This window comes from Diplotaxodon limnothrissa, linkage group LG7 (genome assembly GCF_057381915.1).
Source record: "Diplotaxodon limnothrissa isolate DT_005_m linkage group LG7, D_limnothrissa_male_GT1.1, whole genome shotgun sequence".
NCBI lineage: Eukaryota > Metazoa > Chordata > Actinopteri > Cichliformes > Cichlidae > Diplotaxodon > Diplotaxodon limnothrissa.
This window is the reverse complement of record NC_140602.1, coordinates 67,058,028-67,078,543: the sequence shown is the minus strand read 5'-3', so window position 1 is coordinate 67,078,543 and position 20,516 is coordinate 67,058,028. Positions and strand designations below refer to the sequence as shown.

Here is a 20,516-nt window from a genome sequence, read left to right as displayed (position 1 = left end):
TTTCCATTATAAATGACTCAGTCTTTTACAAATGCTTCATCCTGGACTATACATATTTCATATTACATAGTTTATTATATAGTTAGATGGTTATAGAGAGAGAGAGAGAGAGAGAGAGAGAGTGAGTTTTGTTTTATTTTGAAAACAGAGTCCCGGAAGCGGTATGCTAGAAGTAGCTTTTATGTTGTCAGCGGCAGTCTGTGTTTGTGTTTCGCCGTCGGTGACCTGTCGGTGACATTTGCAAACAATGCTCCTCGGGCTGACTAGAGGGCGGGTGCTGCCGTCTCCTCGGCGCTGCCTCCTGCATTGTCGCCACATTAAATCTGCAGCCACCGCTGCGGTGAGTGTTATTTAACGTCCTTCATGTTGGTCGTTTAACTTCAATGCGTGTTGTGCACGAAGTCACGTGCACAGCATGTCTTACCTGCGTGCACGGTACAACCTGCTAGCAAAGCATTAATTAACAAGGCTAATTATGAATAAGCATTAATTAAAAGGGTTAATAAAGCACGAGGCCCAATACCACCGTGTACAAATGCTAATTATTATCTCTGCGCATTAAACTTGAGTCAGCGAAACCTGTAAAAGTTTAGGCGGCACTAAAGGTCTTTGCGAAGGCTTTTTATATGTTAGCATACACTACAAGCGAACCTTAAATTGCAAAATACGGCGACCCGTATTTTTTTCCCAAATGAAATATGAAATTGTCACACCCTTCTGAGCTATTTAGACGAAATATTGAGTCCAGAAAAACAAGCAATTCAACCCTTGGAATGTGTCACAGAATTTTTCTTGATTCTTGATTATTCTTGTCTATGTGCGCATTGGTGGTTCAGTGGTAGAATTCTCGCCTGCCACGCGGGAGGCCCGGGTTCGATTCCCGGCCAATGCAACCTTCCTTTTTCTTTGTCAGAGGCGACATACAAATTATGCGTCTACTTTCTCGAATCAAATAAATATGAATAAGTATTTGGATGCGTTCATAAAAGGTATAAATTCTCTAAGCCTATTGTAGAATGCACCGTTTTTCCTGTTTGCTGGAAATGTAACATTGATCTCTACCGTCTACTGAGTGTTGAAATAGTGTAAGAATTGCGGAAGGGGGCGGCAATCGGTTCTTATTCTGTTGTGCAAAAATCCTTAGTGTGCGCATTGGTGGTTCAGTGGTAGAATTCTCGCCTGCCACGCGGGAGGCCCGGGTTCGATTCCCGGCCAATGCAACACCTAATTTTCTTTTCTTTGTGTCATGAGAGGTGTGCAACTATAGCAACTTTAAAATATATGACACCATATTTCTTTTTCTGAAAGAAATATGGTGTCATCTTATCACCCAGTAGGATTAGCCTGATGGTGTTAAAGGCACTGGAAATTTCAAAAAGCATAATGCTTAGTACATGCCGACTGACCCAGAAAGCCCTCCATTTCCTGTGCAAAAGTCATATCAGCAAGCATTGGTGGTTCAGTGGTAGAATTCTCGCCTGCCACGCGGGAGGCCCGGGTTCGATTCCCGGCCAATGCAAGGCTAGTTCTTTTCTTCCGTGTGTGGGTATTTAGAGCAGCTATGAATATCTACGTTTAAAACTGCTTCTGTACTTACTATATAGGACTGAAAGCTAGTGTGGTGAACTTTGGATAGAATACAGGTTAAAGTCACTTTTGCATTTGCTTGCTCTTTGTGGCACAGAAATTGGCTGTGGGGCCATGATCTGTTTTCTGTTCAAAGGCCACAGTGTCAAGCATTGGTGGTTCAGTGGTAGAATTCTCGCCTGCCACGCGGGAGGCCCGGGTTCGATTCCCGGCCAATGCAAGGCTTACTTTTCATCCCCCTCTCTATTATTTATGTGTAGGCATTCAGACGGGCTATAAATTCTTTAACTGTCTTGTGGACAGCACACCTTAAATTCTACTTATCTGTTAGCCAGCAATCAAACTTGTACAGATGCTGTACAGCTGGCTCATCTGCAGAACTGTAGGTGAGTCCCCGCCCCCAGTGTGTTCGCTTGAGAGGTAACATCTTCCTGAACTTGGCTCAAAATGAGCCCACAGACAGTTTGCAGTTATTTGAGAATAGGGCTGTGCGATATGACCAAAATCCCATATCCCGATATAAGACATCTATCGTCCGATAACGATATAAGTCACAAAAATGTAACATTTTCTGTAAATTCTGTGAATCTCGGGCAGCTCGACCTGCGTGAAATGTTTCCAGCTTGGCGTCGTGTACCTGGAGTCGAGTGTTTTAACCGATGCATGAAACGATACATTTTTAGACATAAGTTGTAACGGCCGTTGTTTTCTTTGTGAGTATTTATTACACAGTGTGCTGCGGGGAAAAGCCTGTTCTAACGTTTGAGTCTAAGGTTTATTTTTTAGCACCTGACGGCTCCTTTTTGCTTCTCATCCGTAAACAGTCTGCGTTCTCTTTCACATGATTCAGTTTATTTTGAACAGTCTCAACAGGATCTTGAGCTTTATTCTGAAAGGTTTATGTGGAAAATAAACAAGCGGACACATGGCGCGATGGTTTTACCGTCGTTGTTGTTAACGACAACACATAAAAACAGGCACTTGTCCGTCCGTGTGGTTATATTAAATATAAGAGAAAGAGAGAACTTTAAGAAATTAATATAGCCACTACAGTGACCATCAAAATGATGAAAAATATCGCCGTGAACAGTTTAGTTTATTTTGCGACATCACGAAACAAACGATAGCGTAAAATGAAACGATAGACGTTTTTATATCGTCATCCGATATATATCGTTATATCGAACAGCTCTATTTGAGAATGTGCTTGTTTTATTGATTGTAACATGGGAACATGTACAATCATACAGCTTGTTGGAGACACGCTTATTGGGGCACAACAATGAAATACAGTGGGAACACCTGATGTGGTCACCTGTACATCTAACACATCCTGACAGAGTGATAAAACCGCAGACAGTAAAAAAAAAATTTTTGTGTGCAGTGCCTTCTGGGACCGACAACCTGAACAGAACTTAAGGGGCACCTCTTGGTTGTCAACAGATGGGGAGCATCTCCTTGCTGCTAGAGTCCCTCCCCACTGAGCCCCTCTCAGCAGGAAGTCAAGTAGGCCATTTACATAAAAAGGGGAAGACCATCTCTGAATCGAGAAGGGTGCCTAAGCCCATTGTTTGTCAGTGGTGCTAGTTTCAGTCATTATGCAAATATATTGTTTTTAAGGTTGAGGAAATATGCAGTTAGCAATGGTTTCTCTGTTTCCATTGCCAGCTCCTTCAGTCTCAGGAAAACCAGGGCCATCACAGGTGACCCCTTGCACCCTACCCACCACTTGTTTGCCACACTGTCCTCTGGTGGGCACCTTAGATCAGTCAGGTTCAACACCTGCTGACTCCTTTCGATGTGTAGGAGCAGCAGTTACATCTATTACTATTACATCTGGTGCCAACTAGTGAGATCAATGATGGGTTTGTTGACTAGTCGCACACATCCCTAATATAGACAGTATAAAAGACGTAGCTACCACATTGTCATCCATTGATTACTGAAGCATTTCTGCTGTCTTGTTTTTTAAAAAAAACTAGACAAAACAACAATGGGTGGGTCTTTCTGTGAAATGGCTCACTCATTGGCTAATGACCATAAGCATACCATGGATATCCTTTTTTCTAAAACACGATATGCCCAAGAATTAAAATACAGACAATTTTTGTTATCCAGTGTGACTCAAAACAAGTGACCGATTCCAGTAATTTAGCAGAAAAAATCTACAGCGGTCAAGTCAGAAATAAATACAGGGTATTTCATTTGTATTATTACATATTATCAGGCTATCATTATAACAAGTAGTGGATGCTTTTGGTATTGTATTGTGTGTAACTCTGTATTCATTTATGTGTCTGCACAGAGTGGTGTTGGAGACAGCGTGCTCTCTGCATTTAGGTCTATATGTGGCGAGGACGGCGTCTCATTGGGCGAAGCTGTTAGAGAACAACATGGCAAAGATGAGTCTGTACACAGGTCAGCATCTCCCATCTCACACACAAAAAATCAAACATTGACCTATACTGATTTACAGATAAGCAGAGGAGCTGCCATATTTCTTGTGTTTTTCTCCAGACTTTAACTTTTTTTCTTGTTTCTGTGTCTTTTACTCAGTATCAGAGTGTTTTGTCGTTTTCATACCTTTCTCTCAAACATGTATTGAGAGAGTTTTTGTTGTTGTTCTTGTTGCCGTGGAACTGTTACTTTCATTGAGGAATGGGACTGTGGTGTTTACTCTTTTGTTTTTTAAACTAAACTTTTTGTCATTGGCAGACAATCAAACATTGATCTGTACTGATTTAGAGACAAGCAGAGGGGCCACCATCTTTCTTGTGTGCTTAAGTTGCTGACTGTGTAGTTGGCCAATTTTAGTTTCACGGTCAGATCCACCCTTGCTCGTCACACATGGGCCTGAAAACAATGCTAAATGTGCTAGTGGCCTGTGGGGCCATCATGTGTTTTCAGTGGAGAAGTTTCTGCAGCAAGCATTGGTGGTTCAGTGGTAGAATTCTCGCCTGCCACGCGGGAGGCCCGGGTTCGATTCCCGGCCAATGCAACACTAATTTTTCTTCCCTTTTTTATTATATATGTGTAAATCTGTTATAGAATCATAACTTTCTGTTTTCAGTGGATCACCCATGCTAGCACCATTGACCAACAATGGGCCAGCAGGTCAGTGTCATAATCATTAATATGCAAATTATCATGATCATTGATCAATGGCTATAGTACCATTCACAGGGAGTTGAACAATGGCTCCAATCACAGCATTATAAGATGGTGAACGATGTACTCTTAGAACCCCTCCTCCATTCAGAAATGGTCATTTACATTTTCACATAAATGGGCTCTTCGACTTCCTGCTCAAACCGCAAATCAAACAGCACCAGTCGATCCAATCGCACATTTTTAGCCAGTGAAAAATCACCTGATTACTTACATGTAACTGTCTGAGTGTGGGTTCGAGTTCTGATTGGGACAAAGCTTGTGTTACATTAACACAGTGGTTCCCAAACGTTTTTTGCTGGGCCCCCCTTTGTTTTACAAGAAAAATGTTCGCGCCCCCCACGCACAAACACATCCTCCAACCACACACACCTATATTTTGATCCATTGCGGTTAATTTCACACCTCAAACATTTAGCAAACAATTAAGCAAATACAAGTAATCTGCAGTAAATTACAGGTAGTAAGAAAATAAACTACAAACTCTTTTACGCTACGTCCACACCTACACGGGTATTTTTGAAAACGCAGCTGTTTCGTCCACATGTAAACGAGATTTTTTAAAAACAGAGTTCGTCAAGCAATGTCAAAGGTATGTGCCTTTTTTCACGTCACGCTGTGCGCCACGTTATTGTTTACATGAGATGAATTGCAGAATAGCAGATAGAGACAAAATACTGTTAATCTGACTATCTGCAGGTTTTACACGCTTACATACACACGCAGTTACAGTCCCTCCATTTACAAAGGCAGAGGCCGGGTTCGATTCCCGGCCAATGCAGTCTAATTTTCTTCTTCTTTTCTTTGTGTCATGAGACGTGTGCAACTATAGAAAATTAGACTGCATTGGCCGGGAATCGAACCCGGGCCTTAACAGCTTTTTTGTACTCCAAGTGCTTCTGCTTCAAATGATGAAATAGGTTTGTAGTGTTTCCTCTCTTCGCCACGACGGCCCGCTTGCATGTTCCACGAAAAAATTGTGCTTTGGTGGGTATCGGATGGACGAAAACCAAACCACTTCCACACCACCGAAGTTGCACCATTTTTACTGACCAATTCTGCTTCACCCGTTTCATTCAAAGATGCGCTTTTGTCCATGTCATTGTCCATCGCCGCCATACTTTTTCTGCCATGTGCGTATGAGCGTATAAAAACAAAGGCACTGCGCATTTTACCCATATTCTATTGCGATATTTCATTTTCTTATCGTTGCCTAACGTTATGCCAGTATTACCGTGAACGGTATAATGTGGCCCAGCCCTATTGCTGAGTTTTGTGAAGATGTGTAGGGATCGAAGGCAACGTGCTATGTTGTTAGCAAAAGAGGCTCTCTGTGTGTCCCAGGTTAACACGAAGAAATGGTTTGATAGTAAAGCACTAAAAAGGCAATTTCAGCCTGGGGACAGGTCTGTCCGTCCCTGCTTCTGCTCTTGGGCCCCTATTTTATAGTGAAGAAGGTGACAGGTGTTCACATTAAAAAAATAAGAGTTTGGCAAGGCAACAGTAACGTACCTAGGTAAGCAGGTTGGTTTTGGACAGGTCCACCCGGTGGAGGCAAAGATTGTCGCAGTCTTGAACTATCCGACTCCGACCACCAGGCAGGAGCTAAAGCAGTTCCTCGGTATGATATTACCGGTGTTTCTGTAAAAACTTCTCTGCCAATGTGGTTCTTTTAACCAGGTTATGTAGCCCAAAGGTACAATTGGAATGGTCTGTAGAGTGCCAGCATGCATTCGAGTGAGCAAATTCCTTCCACTGCAGCGCCCCTGTCTTAGCGGCTCCTGATTCTCTCAACCTTTCAAGCTAGATGTTGATGCTAGTGCCACTGGAGCTGATGTTGTGTTATCGCAGGATGATGAGGCGTGCGTGTGTCATCCTGTCTTGTTTTTTCTATATCAAGTTGAAATGCCATCAGCAGAACTATTCTACTGTAGAGAAGGAAGCATGAGCTCTGCTTCTCGCCCTGCAGCATTTTGCAGTGCATGTTGGCTCCAGCTCCTCTCTGGTAACTGTACTCACAGACCACAATCCTGTCGTTTTTCTTCACCGAATGTACAATGATAACCAACGACTGGGCACTGCTGGCACAGGATTATAATCTTGTGATTAAGCATAAGAAAGATACTGACAACATAGTAGCTGACGCACTCTCATGCAGCTCACAGTGAAGTGTTTTGTAGCCAACAATCCTAAATGTGCTACTGGCCTGTGGGACCGTCCTCTGTCTTCTGCGCAAAGGGTGCATTGGTGGTTCAGTGGTAGAATTCTCGCCTGCCACGCGGGAGGCCTCGGGTTCGATTCCCGGCCAATGCAACACCTACTTTTTTTTCACACACACACACACTATATAACAATATATACACAGTTAAGTCTGTAATTATCCATACCCCTGGCAAATTTTGTCTTACAAAGTTACTTTTATTCAACCCGCAAATTTATTTTTTGTTTTGACTGGAAAGGACACAGGCAGACACTCACAACTAGAACAAAACTGTCTTATATACAATATCAACTGTTTCTTCCTCATTAGTTTTTTTTCCTTCCATCCATCTAAGTCTCTCTGTCTCATAGAAAGCAGACTCCTGAAACTCCTTCCAGGTCATTTCTTTGTCCATGCCTTTGTCTCTGTATAGAGTACACTTTCAAAGGGCAGCAAATATAGTTTTCCTGCCACTTCAGGGAAGCCCGTATGAATGTGTGGACTATTTGGTCCCTGTGGCTGAATCTGCAGAGGTAGCGTCCGGTTCCCTCTGGAAAAATTCTGTCTGAACAAATTCTTCAAAGGGCATTTTAGGGTTACTGATTCCCTCAGCAGCATAACTTTGATGTATCTTCTTTGAACAATAGAAATACGGCACAGGCCCTCGATGGTAAAAAAAAAATAGTGGATGGAAGATCCACCTGTCTCATACTGGGACTTGGGCTGTCCACAGGCAAGACAAATCTTTCTGCCTTCCTTCCTCAGGTTGCTCCTGCTGTTGATTCTCTAAGATGCGTTCCACAATCTTCTCTATTGAGTCTTGTGTCAGAGGTGTAGACAGGGCAGGAGGAGGTGGGTTTAAGTAAGCTGGCTCCATGGTGACCACAGGAACACTGGTTGTCTCACTCCCTTCAGTTAAAGAGTGCCACAGTTGCTGAGTCTGCAGAAGTTTTTCTGGGCTTGTGTTCAAAGAAGTGTTTAGAAGCTTAGCCAAGTGTTTCACATAACAGGATATGTGTAACTTGGATGTGGGTGCAGCAAGCTGTTGAGATCAGCACACTAGGTCCTGCTTCACAGGTGCAGACTTGTCCTGAAGCTAATTTTTAATTCTTGTATCTTCATCCGATGGGTCCTGGAGAAGGTATCGAAGTGGCTCCTTGTGGAACGCCACCGATTTTCCCTGAGTAGAATACAACTTTCTTGTGAATCTTGACATACAATCATCAATGGTCATGAAAATTTGCATATTAATGATAATGAAACTGGCCTCACAGCCCATTGTTTATTTAGTGGACTAGTTTCAGTCTGTGTGCAAATGTACTGTTCAGAAGTTTGAGGAAACCTGCATCCAGCTGAGACTAAAGAAGTCATTTGGATGAGTTACGAAACGTTTCTCCCACTGAAAACACTACGTCCAGATGTACAGAATCAACTTTTTGGAATTTACTTTCCGGGATGATTGAGCATACGTCAAGACAGAATAGTTCATAATTTACCATGCCTTTTTATCACAGCTGATAAAATGTAACCGTCTTTAACCAAGTGATGGACGTTTTCTTACACTAATCAAGTAAATTAAATCACAGTGAACACTTCTCTTACCTTTAAAATACACCTGCAATTTTTAATCTATTGGTTTACTCTTATTTTAAACAACGTTTATTACCTTTGACGAATGAACAAGGATCGCTGAGATCTGTTGCAAGTGGTGCATAACTTGTCTTTTTTCCTGAAATTTAAAAGTGGAAATTGTTTAAAACTGCCAGGTCTCAAACTCGCAACAGCGCCGGAAGGGTCACAGTGGTGAATAATATATTAAATCCGTAGTTTAGCACTACCATAGAGAATGAATGGGAAACTGTTTAGACCTGTTGAGCTAAACAATCCCAGCCTCCCATGCAGAGGCCCGGGTTTGATTCCTGGCCACTGCAGAAATTCCTACAGCAAGCAATCCTTTTTAAATTCAACCCAGTAACTCCAAGTAGGCTGGTGTTACATCCTGTGAGACTGTGGGAGTGTGTGGGTGTGGTGTTGCTCTCTCTCCCCCTCCTCCTCTCTAGCTCCACCCCTCTCTGTCTCTTTTTCTCTCTGCCCTCTCTCCACGACGGAGCTGCTGCTCACTCCCTCATTTGGCACCAGGACCCAGTCAGCAATTAACTCTCAGATGTTATATAGGGTTGGGGAAGAACTGTGTGGTTTTGGGTTTTTTTTCCCTTCATCTTTGCACTGCTTTCTATTGAATGAAGAGGTCCTATGGTGTGGTTGTCCTTGCTGCAGTTTGGAGTTGTGAAAGCAGTGGGGAGGTTGCTACATTGGTAGCGTGGGCTTGTGGGCCTCAGCAGCAGTAAGGTGTGTGTTGCTAGTAATGGTTAGGGTGGGCCTGTGGGCTCCAGAAGTGCATTTTTCTTTGTTGTTTGTTTGTTCATCCTCCTTTAGACACATAAGACTTAGTTGTGACCTTTTTTCTTTTTTTTATCTTATTGATAAAGCAGTGTTGCCATCTCTTTGTGTTAGGATTGTTTGTAATAAAAACGTAATATTTGCCATACTGCTCTGTTTGGCTCCCTTCTCATTCTTTCCCGGTTCTATTTGTTACTGTTCCCCACGTCTTTGCTGAGACCTTATTTGTGGGGACGTAACAATGTGGGGGTTCGTCCGGGATCTCAGTGAAAGGAATTGAAACAGCTTTGTATGAGTTTTGGTGTCTGTATGTTGTTCTCGGGTTGCTTGCTTAACTCTGGTGTATTTGGAACTCTCTCCCCAGTTAGCGCAGGTGAGTGTCTAGCTGAGTGTAATCTCTTCCTTCAGACACTCGTTCTTTATTTTGCCTTTTTTATTTTCGGAGTAATCCCGGGTGGGGATTAGGTCCCTGTCGGGGGTAGGCTTTTCAGTGCTTTGAGCACTGAAGGTTCGCCTTTAAAGTTGCCTCGAGCCTGGTACACTCCAGAAGCTAGGTAGGCTAGCATTCGAGGGTAGGTAGGACTGAGGAGAGGTTCCATGGTATTGTTATTCATTGTTTAGCCCCAAGGGTATATGTTTCCTCCTTCCTTTGGAGTGTGTGTTACATGTCTCTCTTTTATTGGTATTGTTAGCCCTGAAGTATTGTTGATAAAGTGGCTAATGGTGCCTAAGAACAGGCGCAAAGTGTGGTTGAGCCAGCTACTGAATCTGAGAATCCCTCCACTTACCCATCATTAGCCAAATGTCTTACCGCTGCGCCTGAAGATGATGGTACAAAGGGGGGTAAGTAGCAAACATGTTTGGTTTCTGACGGTTTGTTGATACACAGGTGGAGTCCAATGTCAGGAGACAAGTACAGTTCAGCAGATGGTGTTTCCAATTTTCACCAGCAGGTGCTACGGTTAGCACATGAACATTCATAGTCCGGTCATTTGGGTGTTACAAGACATATGACCGCATATTGGAACATTTCTTTTGGCCAGCAATGAAAGCAGATGTGGTGCAGTTATGTAACACAGCATGCAGTTCCAGCATGCGTTCGAGTCAGCAAATTCCTTCCACTGCAGCGCCCCTGTCTTAGCGGCTCCTGATTCTCTCAACCTTTCAAGCTCGATGTTGATACATTCACCGAATGTACAATGATAACCAACGACTGATGCACTGGGCACTGCTGGCACAGGATTATAATCTTGTGATTAAGCATAAGAAAGATACTGACAACATAGTAGCTGACGCACTCTCACGCAGCTCATAGTGAAGTGTTGTAGCCAACAATCCTAAATGTGCTACTGGCCTGTGGGACCGTCCTCTGTCTTCTGTGCAAAGGGTGCTGCAGCGTGCATTGGTGGTTCAGTGGTAGAATTCTCGCCTGCCACGCGGGAGGCCCGGGTTCGATTCCCGGCCAATGCAGCACCTGTTTTTCTTTCCTCTTTTTACACACACACACACACACACACACACACACACACACACAATATAACAATATATACACAGTTAAGCCTGTAATTATCCATACCCCTGGCAAATTTTGTCTTAAAGTTACTTTTATTCAACCCGCAAATTTATTTTTTGTTTTGACTGGAAAGGACACAGGCAGACACTCACAACTAGAACAAAACTGTCTTATATACAATATCAACTGTTTCTTCCTCATTAGTTTTTTTTCCTTCCATCCATCTAAGTCTCTCTGCCTCATAGAAAGCAGACTCCTGAAACTCCTTCCAGGTCATTTCCTTGTCCACGCCTTTGTCTCTGTATAGAGTACACTTTCAAAGGGCAGCAAATATTTTTCCTGCCACTCCAGCGAAGCCCGTATGAATGTGTGGACTATTTGGTCCCTGTTTCAGGTCCCTGTGGCTGAATCTGCTTTTCCTCCATCCTTCTCTTCTCCCTCTTCTTGGTAGCATCCGGTTCCCTCTGGAAAAATTCTGTCTGAGCAAATTCTTCAAAGGGCATTTTAGGGTTACAGATTCCCTCAGCAGCATAACTTTGATGCACCTTGTTGGAACAATAGGAATAGCGCACAGGCCCTCTCTGGTAAAAATAATGGACGGTGGATCCATCTGTCTCATATTGAGACTTGGGCTGTCCACAGGCAAGACAAGTCTTTGTCTGCCTTTTTCCCCTCAGGCTGCTGCTGCCTTTCCAAGATGCCCTCCACAATCTTCTCTATTGAGACTTGTGTCAGTGGTGTAGACAGGGCAGGAGGAGGCGGGTTAAAGACGGCAGGCTTTATGGTGACTACAGGGACACTAGTTGTTTCACTGCCTTCAGTTAAAGAGTGCCCCAGCTGCTGAGTCTCCAGAAGTTTTTCTGGGCTTATGTTCAAAGATGAATTGGTGTTGAGAAGTTTAGCCAAGTGCTTCACATACCGGGATACGTGCACCTTGGATGTGGGATGCAGCAAGCTGTTGGGATCTGTAGCAGAGCGATGGACCATGTCTGCATAATCTTGATCCACAAGCTTCAGGATGTCCTTCTTCCCATGGTACTTTAGCAACAGATCATCTATTGCCTCTTTCATGGGTCGTGTCCAGCGTGTGTGGTCCAGCACAAAAACCTGTCCACCTGTCTTTATAGGTCCAGTGTGAGCACTCCTTGGTGAGGCCCGCATCGGCAGAGGTAGAGCTTTAGAGATTTCTGGGAAACAATAGTAATAGTTACTCATATATCATGTAATGAACTAATAATAATAATAATAATAATAATAATAATAATAATAATAATAATAATAATAATAATAATAATAATGACACGGAATTCTTTGACAATACCATTATGTTAACTTACCCATGACTGTTGTAGGTTACTGGGTGTCTTCTGATGCTAACTCCTGCTTTAAAAGTGCACCAGAGAAAGGGTGGATGACAAGTGGTGCTGGTGCGCAGGATGCCACACCTAGCGGTGCCATGCTGGAGGAGGGTCCCGCTGCTGGAACCTGAAGTTGGGCAGCCACAGGTTTTGGAACCGAGGATGGGGGCTGAAGGGCAGCCGGTTCATCTTTTCTCAAGGTTTTGTGTTTGTCCCAGTTCAGAGTGACTGGATGGCAGCCTGGCTCTCTGTATTCAAGCCCAAATCGCTCACCAGTGTCTCTGTCAGAGAGGTGAAGTGCAGGGTCACTCTCCTGGAGGCTGCATTCAACTCCACCACTAGAGCTGGATCAAAAACAGAAGGGAGAATGACATCTGGCTGCTTACGGTCCACCAGTCTTTGGTAGTTCCATCGTGCCACCCCTGTCATGCCCTGGGCCTGGAATAGTTCAGTGGATACGTGAGTCCCGGTAATCCACTGGGCCTGGTGGAAATTATAACCCTCCTGCTGTGAAGTGCCTTGGACAGGAATCCAGATGGGGACCTTGGCACCTTCACCAGGGACATGGTTAAGCTGAAGAGTCCCACCGTACCTAAACATTACACCCTCTGAGAGCTCAGGGTCACTGAGGCAGCCACGCAAAATGTGGACTCTCTGAACGCGCCACGCCTTCAGCATGGTTGGCTTGAAGAGTGGGAGGTTGTTGGGGTCTGTGGCCAGGTGAAAATGGTTCAGGATCTTTTCCACTCTGTTCAGCAGTTCAGTGGGTTGTGGTATTTGGATCCTGCAGTGCTCCCGTATGTGTTGCTTTGTGGGATTAGCAGGATGGATGCCACAGAACTTATAAGCATGGAGCCTTTTCAGGTCTGCCTGATCAACCACTGAGAATGCAGCAGAGAGAAGCTGGCAGAAAGTGCTGAACAGAGGATGATGCTCAGAGGTGCAATCTCGCAAAAATCGCCTCAGGCAGTGGAACAGGTTCAGTTTTACAATAATGTTCTTATTGTAGTGGGTTCGAGAGGCACAGCTGTTTGCCACTGGTCCAGATGTGGCCGCAGCAATAACAGCAGGAGTAGTTTTCCAGGCATCCCACGATAGATTTTCACCAGGGATACAGTCTGGGTTCTTAAATGGAGCACAGCAATCCCTAAATGTAAAAAATACAAATACATGTAAGTATATGGAATATTATATGTGTGCATCAAATTGATCTTAAAAAGGAAAAACTCAGTTTGTCCAGACAGATTAGCAGTTTGAATGACAAGGATGATTACGGTTTTTACCTGTCCACCCAGTGGTAGCCGGCCTTTTCCACTCCTGCATCACTGTACCTCTTGGCCATTCCCTGGTACATGGGCTCCAAGGACCTTTCTGTCTCAGACTGAACCATGACCCACGAAACAATCAGCCAGTTTTCATTCATTATGGAATAACTGGACATGACCCCAGATGCCAGTGTGACTTTTCGTGCCGCCTTCCTGGTGTGGTCAGACCTGAAGATGTGGCCAAAAGTGCCCGGGCGGAGTTTGGATATGGCTGGATGTTGACGTCGGAATTCGTCGAGCAGGCAGTCTGTCAGGTAATGGCTGGACACAGAGACGCCACACCAGGCATGTGGGTCTTCATAAGACCTGAACTCCTGTGGCTTATTTTCCTTCCTCAGGAACTGCCCAATGGTCCTCTGTCCATGAGCTCCTGCCTCAGAATCCCAGACCGATCCTGTGGCATGGAGGTACGCCAGGTGAGCTCGCTCGTACTTGAGGTGCATGAGTTCATTTATTGGGTTTGCCATGTCTGCTGGAGGTTTGCCAGTCCTCCTGAGCTCATCCGTAACAGACTTGCAGATGGCCTTTTTGTATGTAAGAAAAGCAGGGAGAAGGTTGGTAAACCTTTTGGGCAGTTTCTCTAGCCATCGTTGATTGTCAGCAAACCAGTTCCTGCGACAAGCCCTGCAGCAGAGTCGTGAGGAGAGGATGTAATACTGACCACTGGTGCCAACAAGTACTCGTGGCCTGCCCACACCAGCAGAGACCACTTGTGAACGAAAGCAACCATGGAGACATGGCAAGATATAATTGTTTCTTAACCTGACCATGATAGCACTTTCAGGTTTCCAACTAAAGAAGGGGTGGAGCTGGAAAAAAAATTGGCGATGGAAGGTCAGCCACTGTATCTATGAGCTCAGGCTGTGGAGGGAGACGCCAGAGTGAAATCGCGTTCCCTGCGTGACGCACTGGTCGAGACCCAGGCCACAGTCCAAGGTCCTGCAGCTCAGTCTTCATCCACAGCTTCTTGTGCGGAGAACAATTCCAGCTGCTGAGGTCGTGCTCAGCATTTGACTCAGGTCTTTCTGTTTGACTGACCTGTGGTCTCCTTTAGTAGAAATGCCGGCTCCTGTGGGAGGGGCACAGGTGACTTCCTCGTCACACCTGAGGCTGCACTTACAGGTATAGTTTCCCCCCCCCCCCCTCTTCTTCTTCTGCCTGTCCCGTTTGGTACTTTTGCCATCAGAATTATTGTCTAAAGGTGAGGAAAGATGCCCAACGGATTTACTTTACCAAACTGACCATCCCAGCCTTGCCGTAATGGTCTATTTGATTCATCTTTTATTGTTTTTTTTTTGTTTTTTTTCCCCACTTGCTAGATACGGGACAGACTTGAATGAGGAAAGGGAAGAAAGGAAGAGGGGGGGAAAAAAAAACAAAACAAAAAAACAAAAAAAAACAAAAACAAGATTACTAAATAAGCAGACAAAAAAAATACATATATCAATCACCTGGATCACCTGTTGAGAAAGAAAAAAGTAAAACAAGCGGAAGAAAACGAGAGCAATACAATAAACAACATCACGATGATCTATGGGAATATAACAGTAAATACTAAATATTAAACATTATTGTGCAGCACGTAATATCGACAGCGCACAGTGTGCTTTGAGGTAGGAGCCAAAAAGGGTGTAGTTTGTGTGTGTGAGTGTAACACTTCTGGAGTCGTTACAGTATACTAGGACCAGTTAGGTTCGACTACTAGAGCAGTAATGAGTGTAGCATGTAATAAAGACCACAGACCAGTAAATACGTTTAAATTGCCGGCTTGTTATTTTGTGAAGACAGAATAGACAGTTATAGACACATTACATAACACATTCAACATCACACATTTAAGGAAAACAAGATATTTTCTTTCCCCTTTTTAGTTCAGTATGTTCTGTTCGTTCATCCTATTTATCTCAAAACCTTTTATTTGGCTTTAGAAGGATGTTATTTTCAACCTAGGTTACTGTCTTATTTATTTCAAGTTCTAAGTTCAAGTTTATCCTATTCTTGAGTTAACACTGTGTTATTTTAAATCAAGTTCAGTTCTTTAGGCCCAAGATTTAATTTAATCTTGGTCTAGGTTCACCTTTAAATTTCAACCAGTTCTTATTTTGTTTTAACCCAACAAAATTATTTACATTTCCATTAACACCATTACAGCATTAAAATGTAAGGTTGACCAAAATAAATTACAAAAATAAATAAATAAATGCAAAACTGAAAACAATTCAGCAAAAGGCTGAATGAATCCCTTAAACAAACAAACAAAGAAACAAAAGAAAGTTTTCTTTGTGTCCTTTAACTATTAATCCTGGAATTACTCCAAATGGTTATCCAGTGCTTTGAAAGTCCGCTGTTCTTTTGCAGAGGTGTATGGATTATTCCTACCAGTTTTTTTCAGCGAAAGAGCTCAACGTCCAGCAGGGGGAGTTTTCCTTTTTTCCTGCTCGGTACAGTTCAATGGGTCCGTGGGTGGCTCGCCATCTTGTTTCTCGCTCAGCGGATCAAACTCCGATTCTAGCTCGGCATTTCCCGATCCAAACCTTAATGGCCTACCATAGCAACAAAATAAAGTGCATAAACATTCGAAAATAACACAAGGATAGCCCTTAAATAACAGTAAAAGTCAGTTTTTTCCAGCTTATTTAGCCGTAAATGAGGTGATGCCAATATGGCGCGCTGAAACACCTTCAAAGGCCTTTGAAGTACAGCCTGTGTGTCGGTTAAGCATGAATCCACCGTTTTTAACATAAAACAACAAATCTGCTACCTTGGCTCTCCATTTGCATGAAATGAGCAATATAATACAACAAAACATTTCTTGCATGAAATAAAATACAACAATACAAATAAAATTTCTGAACTCACCAAGTCCCGTTCGGTTATGTTTACAACGTCACCAAGGCAAGGACAGGTCGGAAAAACAAAAATACATTCTCCAGAGTACAAAAATGGCTTTATGTAGATTTCTGGCTTGTTTTTACTATTTTTTCACTCATTTAAGCAGCAGCTCTGCAAGGACTGTCTGCATTTCTCTCTCTCCAGCATCAAAAAGAAGGAACAACCCGATTGGGTGTGGCTATCACAGGAGTCACGCTGCAGCGTGCCCTTTCACAATAAGAGTCTCAATACATATTTTAGCCATTTTACCTGAATTAACATAAAACACCATGAATTAGCAAGTTCTGCACCCTTTTAACATGTTTTTAAACACAAAAGAAATCCTATAACATGAATTATATCATTGCTGATGTTTTTAATGAATTTTCTAACCATTATGATCTATTTATTGACTATTTATCACCTGTAATATATTTCTTATGACTGTTTTTACTAACAGGCTTTTATTTATTGACAGCTATGTTAACCAGGGTTACATGAGCACCCGTGTGTACACCTGTGAGTATGGACGCACTTGTTTTTAAAAGGTTCCTTCACGCCCCCGAAGCGATAGAGTACATCGCTTGGGGGGCGTGAGGTCGTGGACTGGGAGACCACGTCCTATTGTGGCCAAATTCGGTCAATTCAAACAGAAGGAACAGGTGAAGAGTCGCGGCAGAGAGCTGAAAGGAACGGACTTCAGCGTGAACGACCAGTTCCCCAAAGAGATCCTGGAACGACGCAAGGTCCTGTTCCCAGTTCGACGTAGCTTCATCCAGAAAGGCTCCCGTGCTGTCATCGCCGTGGACCGGCTCTACGTGGACGGACAGCTGTACCGCGACCCCGGCACCACACCGTGGTTATATTGACTGCACTCCAGATAAGAACCCGCTACACTCTTTTCTTATTCATTCACACTTTCTCCTTTAACATGGGTTTAACCTAGTAATATCAGTATGATCTCATAGCAGATATAACACCGTCACCCTCCGTCATTACTTTAATTGGAATGTTTCCGTTTCGTTTCTTTTTTTTTTTTGTTGTTGTTGTTGCTCACAGTTCATGTGGTTTCTTTCTTTCTCTTGTCTTTCACTGCTTCCCCACTCACCTACAAACAACACCCTCTATTTCTCCATATTTTCACACCACGATCACGCAAACACATCCGCTCAACGGCAGCATATTCACAACAGCCTCACAGCACGCACAGACTTGCAGGACACATAACACAAGCCACGCTTGTTCATATTAGTGAATATTCACACACATAGTCAGACTTATGGAGCCTCTCACCACACTTTTTTTTTTCTCTCTCTCTTTCTATTTACAAACAAGGGATGTTTCCACATTCTCTCCACCTGTCTAAACGAAACACCCAGCGTACATCATTAGACATACACACACAATTATGGGCATGCTGAGGTTTGTCACATGGAATGTAAATGGAGCTGGCACCAGAGGAAAGAGGTTAAAGATATTTAACCAGCTTAAAAAACTACAGGCAGATGTTGTTTTATTACAAGAAACTCACAGACCTGTCACATGTTTAAACGAACTTAAAACACCTGAGTTTCCTAACGTGTTTGCAGCCTGTTATAATTCTAGACAACGGGGAGTAGCAATTTTAATACATAAAAATGTTAATTTTACAGTACTCGATACAGTTATAGATCCAGAGGGTAGATTTCTAATTATTAAACTATCAATATTGAACAAAAAACTATGTATTGTAAGTATATATGGTCCAAATGTTGATGAACCCTCATTCTTCCACGGATTTTTTAGTGCACTCTCTGAACACCTCGAATGCACACTCATTCTTGGCGGTGACCTCAACCTTGGACTAAATGAAGAAATGGATAGGCTCAACACAACAGGAACTCAGCGCAATTGGCAATCCACAAATATAATCAAACAGTATATGAGCGACTTTGGCCTTCGCGATGCATGGCGCTCCCTTCACCCCAACAGTAAGGAATATACTTTTTTCTCGCATGTTCATCACTCCTACTCTCGTCTGGATTATTTTCTGGTCAGCAGCTCACTGCTGAGTGACATTTCAGACACTGAGATTCATCCTATAGCTGTCAGCGATCATGCTCCTGTATCTTTAACACTAATGCACAAGAATAATACTACACCAAGTAAAAACTGGAGATTTAATACATCATTGCTTAAAGATGAAGACTTTATTAAATATTTTAAAAAGGAATGGACTTCATATTTAGACTTTAATGACACTCCCGGAATATCTGCTTCTGTTCTATGGGAAGCAGGGAAAGCTGTGATGAGAGGTAAAATAATTTCTTTCTCATCACACAAAAAGAAAGAAGAAAACAAAAATATTCAGGAATTAAAAAAAACAAAAAACATCAAATCACTAGAAGAAGCCTACGCGTGCGACCAAGATCAGGAAACATTGAACAAAATACGCAAGACAAAACTAGAATTAAATGAAACTATTAATTAAAAAAAACAATTCCTTATACAAAGACTTCGCTTGCAGAATTTTGAACACAGTAACAAATCAGGTCGATTTCTAGCTAACCAGTTAAAAATAAATAAAGAAAAAACAACTATGTGCTGCTAAAGATTTATCGGGGAACACAATATATGACCCTGGAAGAATAAACAACATTTTTAGGGATTTCTATGAAACTTTATACTCACCACAAATAAACCCATCTAAAAAATGAAATTGATCTGTTTCTTGACAACGTAACTCTTCCAAAATTACTAGACAGTCAAGCAATGGAACTGGATTCGCCACTGACGCCAAGTGAACTCCAGGAAGCCCTGATAAGTATGCCCAATAATAAGGCTCCAGGTCCAGACGGCTTCCCTGCAGAATTCTACAAAGAATTCTGGACAATTCTGGCACCAGTATTCCACGGAATGTTGCAGGAAATCGAGGAAAATGGCAGACTACCACCAAATATGAATTCTGCCAACATTAGTCTCCTGCTAAAACCAGGCAAAGACCCTTTATTTCCCTCAAGCTATCGTCCAATTTCTCTTTTAAATGTAGACCTTAAAATAATCTGCAAAGCTCTCTCAAAGAGATTAGAGAAAATAACCCCCCTCTTAATTCATCCTGACCAAACTGGTTTCATAAAAGGTCGGCACTCCTCAACAAACACTCGTAGATTACTTAATTTAATAGACTACTCATACAATAAAAACATCGAAACCATAATATTATCCCTAGATGCAGAAAAAGCATTTGACAGAGTTAACTGGAAATTTTTATTCGCAACTTTACACAAATTTGGTTTTGGAAACTCTTTCATAAACTGGATAAGAATATTATACAACTCCCCTACAGCTCATATCAGAACAAATGACCAGACATCCTCCAGTTTCTGTCTCCTGAGGGGCACCAGACAGGGATGCCCACTCTCCCGTTCACTTTTTGCAATTTTTATCGAACCTCTAGCAGCAGCATTTAGACAGGCTACAACAATTAAGGGCATAAAATGTAAGAACATAGAACATAAAATCAGTCTCTATGCAGATGATGTGTTGCTTTTTCTGCAAAGCACACAAACCAACCTCTCTGAGGTAATTACTCTAATAAACTGGTTTTCAAGAGTTTCAGATTATTCAATTAACTGGCCAAAATCTACAGTTCTCCCCATTAACTGCTCCTTCCATAATTCTTCCTCTGCCCCACTGCAATCCGGAAATATTAAATATTTAGGTATTAATGTTTCTCCTAAGCTTTCAGACTTAACTAAATTAAACCACATCCCACTTCTAAAGAAAGTAGAAGGCGATCTGACTAGATGGAAATCTTTACCCATATCACTCATGGGAAGGGTCGCCACTATAAAAATGATGATCTTGCCAAAAATAAATTACTTATTTTTGATGATCCCTAACAAACCATCACAAGCTTGGTTCAGATCTCTGGATTCATACATTTCCAAATTCCTTTGGAAAGATAAACCCCCGCGTATCAGCTTAAAAACGCTACAAAGAACCAAGGAGGAGGATTAGATCTGCCTAATTTTCACCAATACTTCTTAGCCAACAGGCTTCAGCTCATCTCAGAATGGTCAAAACATACCTTCTTAGATGAGCCCTGGCTAGAT

General features: G+C 42.6%; 1 protein-coding gene, 7 non-coding genes and 1 pseudogene across 8 annotated transcripts in view; 8 read left to right on the top strand and 1 right to left on the bottom strand.

The window, feature by feature from the left end:
• The first annotated feature begins 192 nt into the window (after window positions 1–192).
• Window positions 193–20,516, top strand: part of ldhd (lactate dehydrogenase D) — a 49,880-nt gene continuing 29,556 nt past the window's right edge. The window contains exons 1-2 of the mRNA XM_085360162.1: window positions 193–340; window positions 3,893–4,005. Of these exons, the coding sequence (XP_085216288.1) occupies window positions 248–340; window positions 3,893–4,005 (206 nt within the window). The 5' untranslated portion in view covers window positions 193–247. The remainder of the gene's footprint in view (window positions 341–3,892; window positions 4,006–20,516) is intronic.
• trnag-gcc (transfer RNA glycine (anticodon GCC)) lies at window positions 822–892 on the top strand. The gene has a single exon. It is a non-coding gene; the product is annotated as a tRNA-Gly (tRNA).
• On the top strand, window positions 1,150–1,220 carry trnag-gcc (transfer RNA glycine (anticodon GCC)). The gene has a single exon. It is a non-coding gene; the product is annotated as a tRNA-Gly (tRNA).
• On the top strand, window positions 1,449–1,519 carry trnag-gcc (transfer RNA glycine (anticodon GCC)). The gene has a single exon. It is a non-coding gene; the product is annotated as a tRNA-Gly (tRNA).
• trnag-gcc (transfer RNA glycine (anticodon GCC)) lies at window positions 1,737–1,807 on the top strand. Its single transcript has one exon. It is a non-coding gene; the product is annotated as a tRNA-Gly (tRNA).
• Window positions 4,515–4,585, top strand: trnag-gcc (transfer RNA glycine (anticodon GCC)). The gene has a single exon. It is a non-coding gene; the product is annotated as a tRNA-Gly (tRNA).
• Window positions 6,997–7,068, top strand: trnag-gcc (transfer RNA glycine (anticodon GCC)). Its single transcript has one exon. It is a non-coding gene; the product is annotated as a tRNA-Gly (tRNA).
• LOC146629634 (uncharacterized) lies at window positions 7,662–14,321 on the bottom strand (annotated as a pseudogene).
• trnag-gcc (transfer RNA glycine (anticodon GCC)) lies at window positions 10,755–10,825 on the top strand. Its single transcript has one exon. It is a non-coding gene; the product is annotated as a tRNA-Gly (tRNA).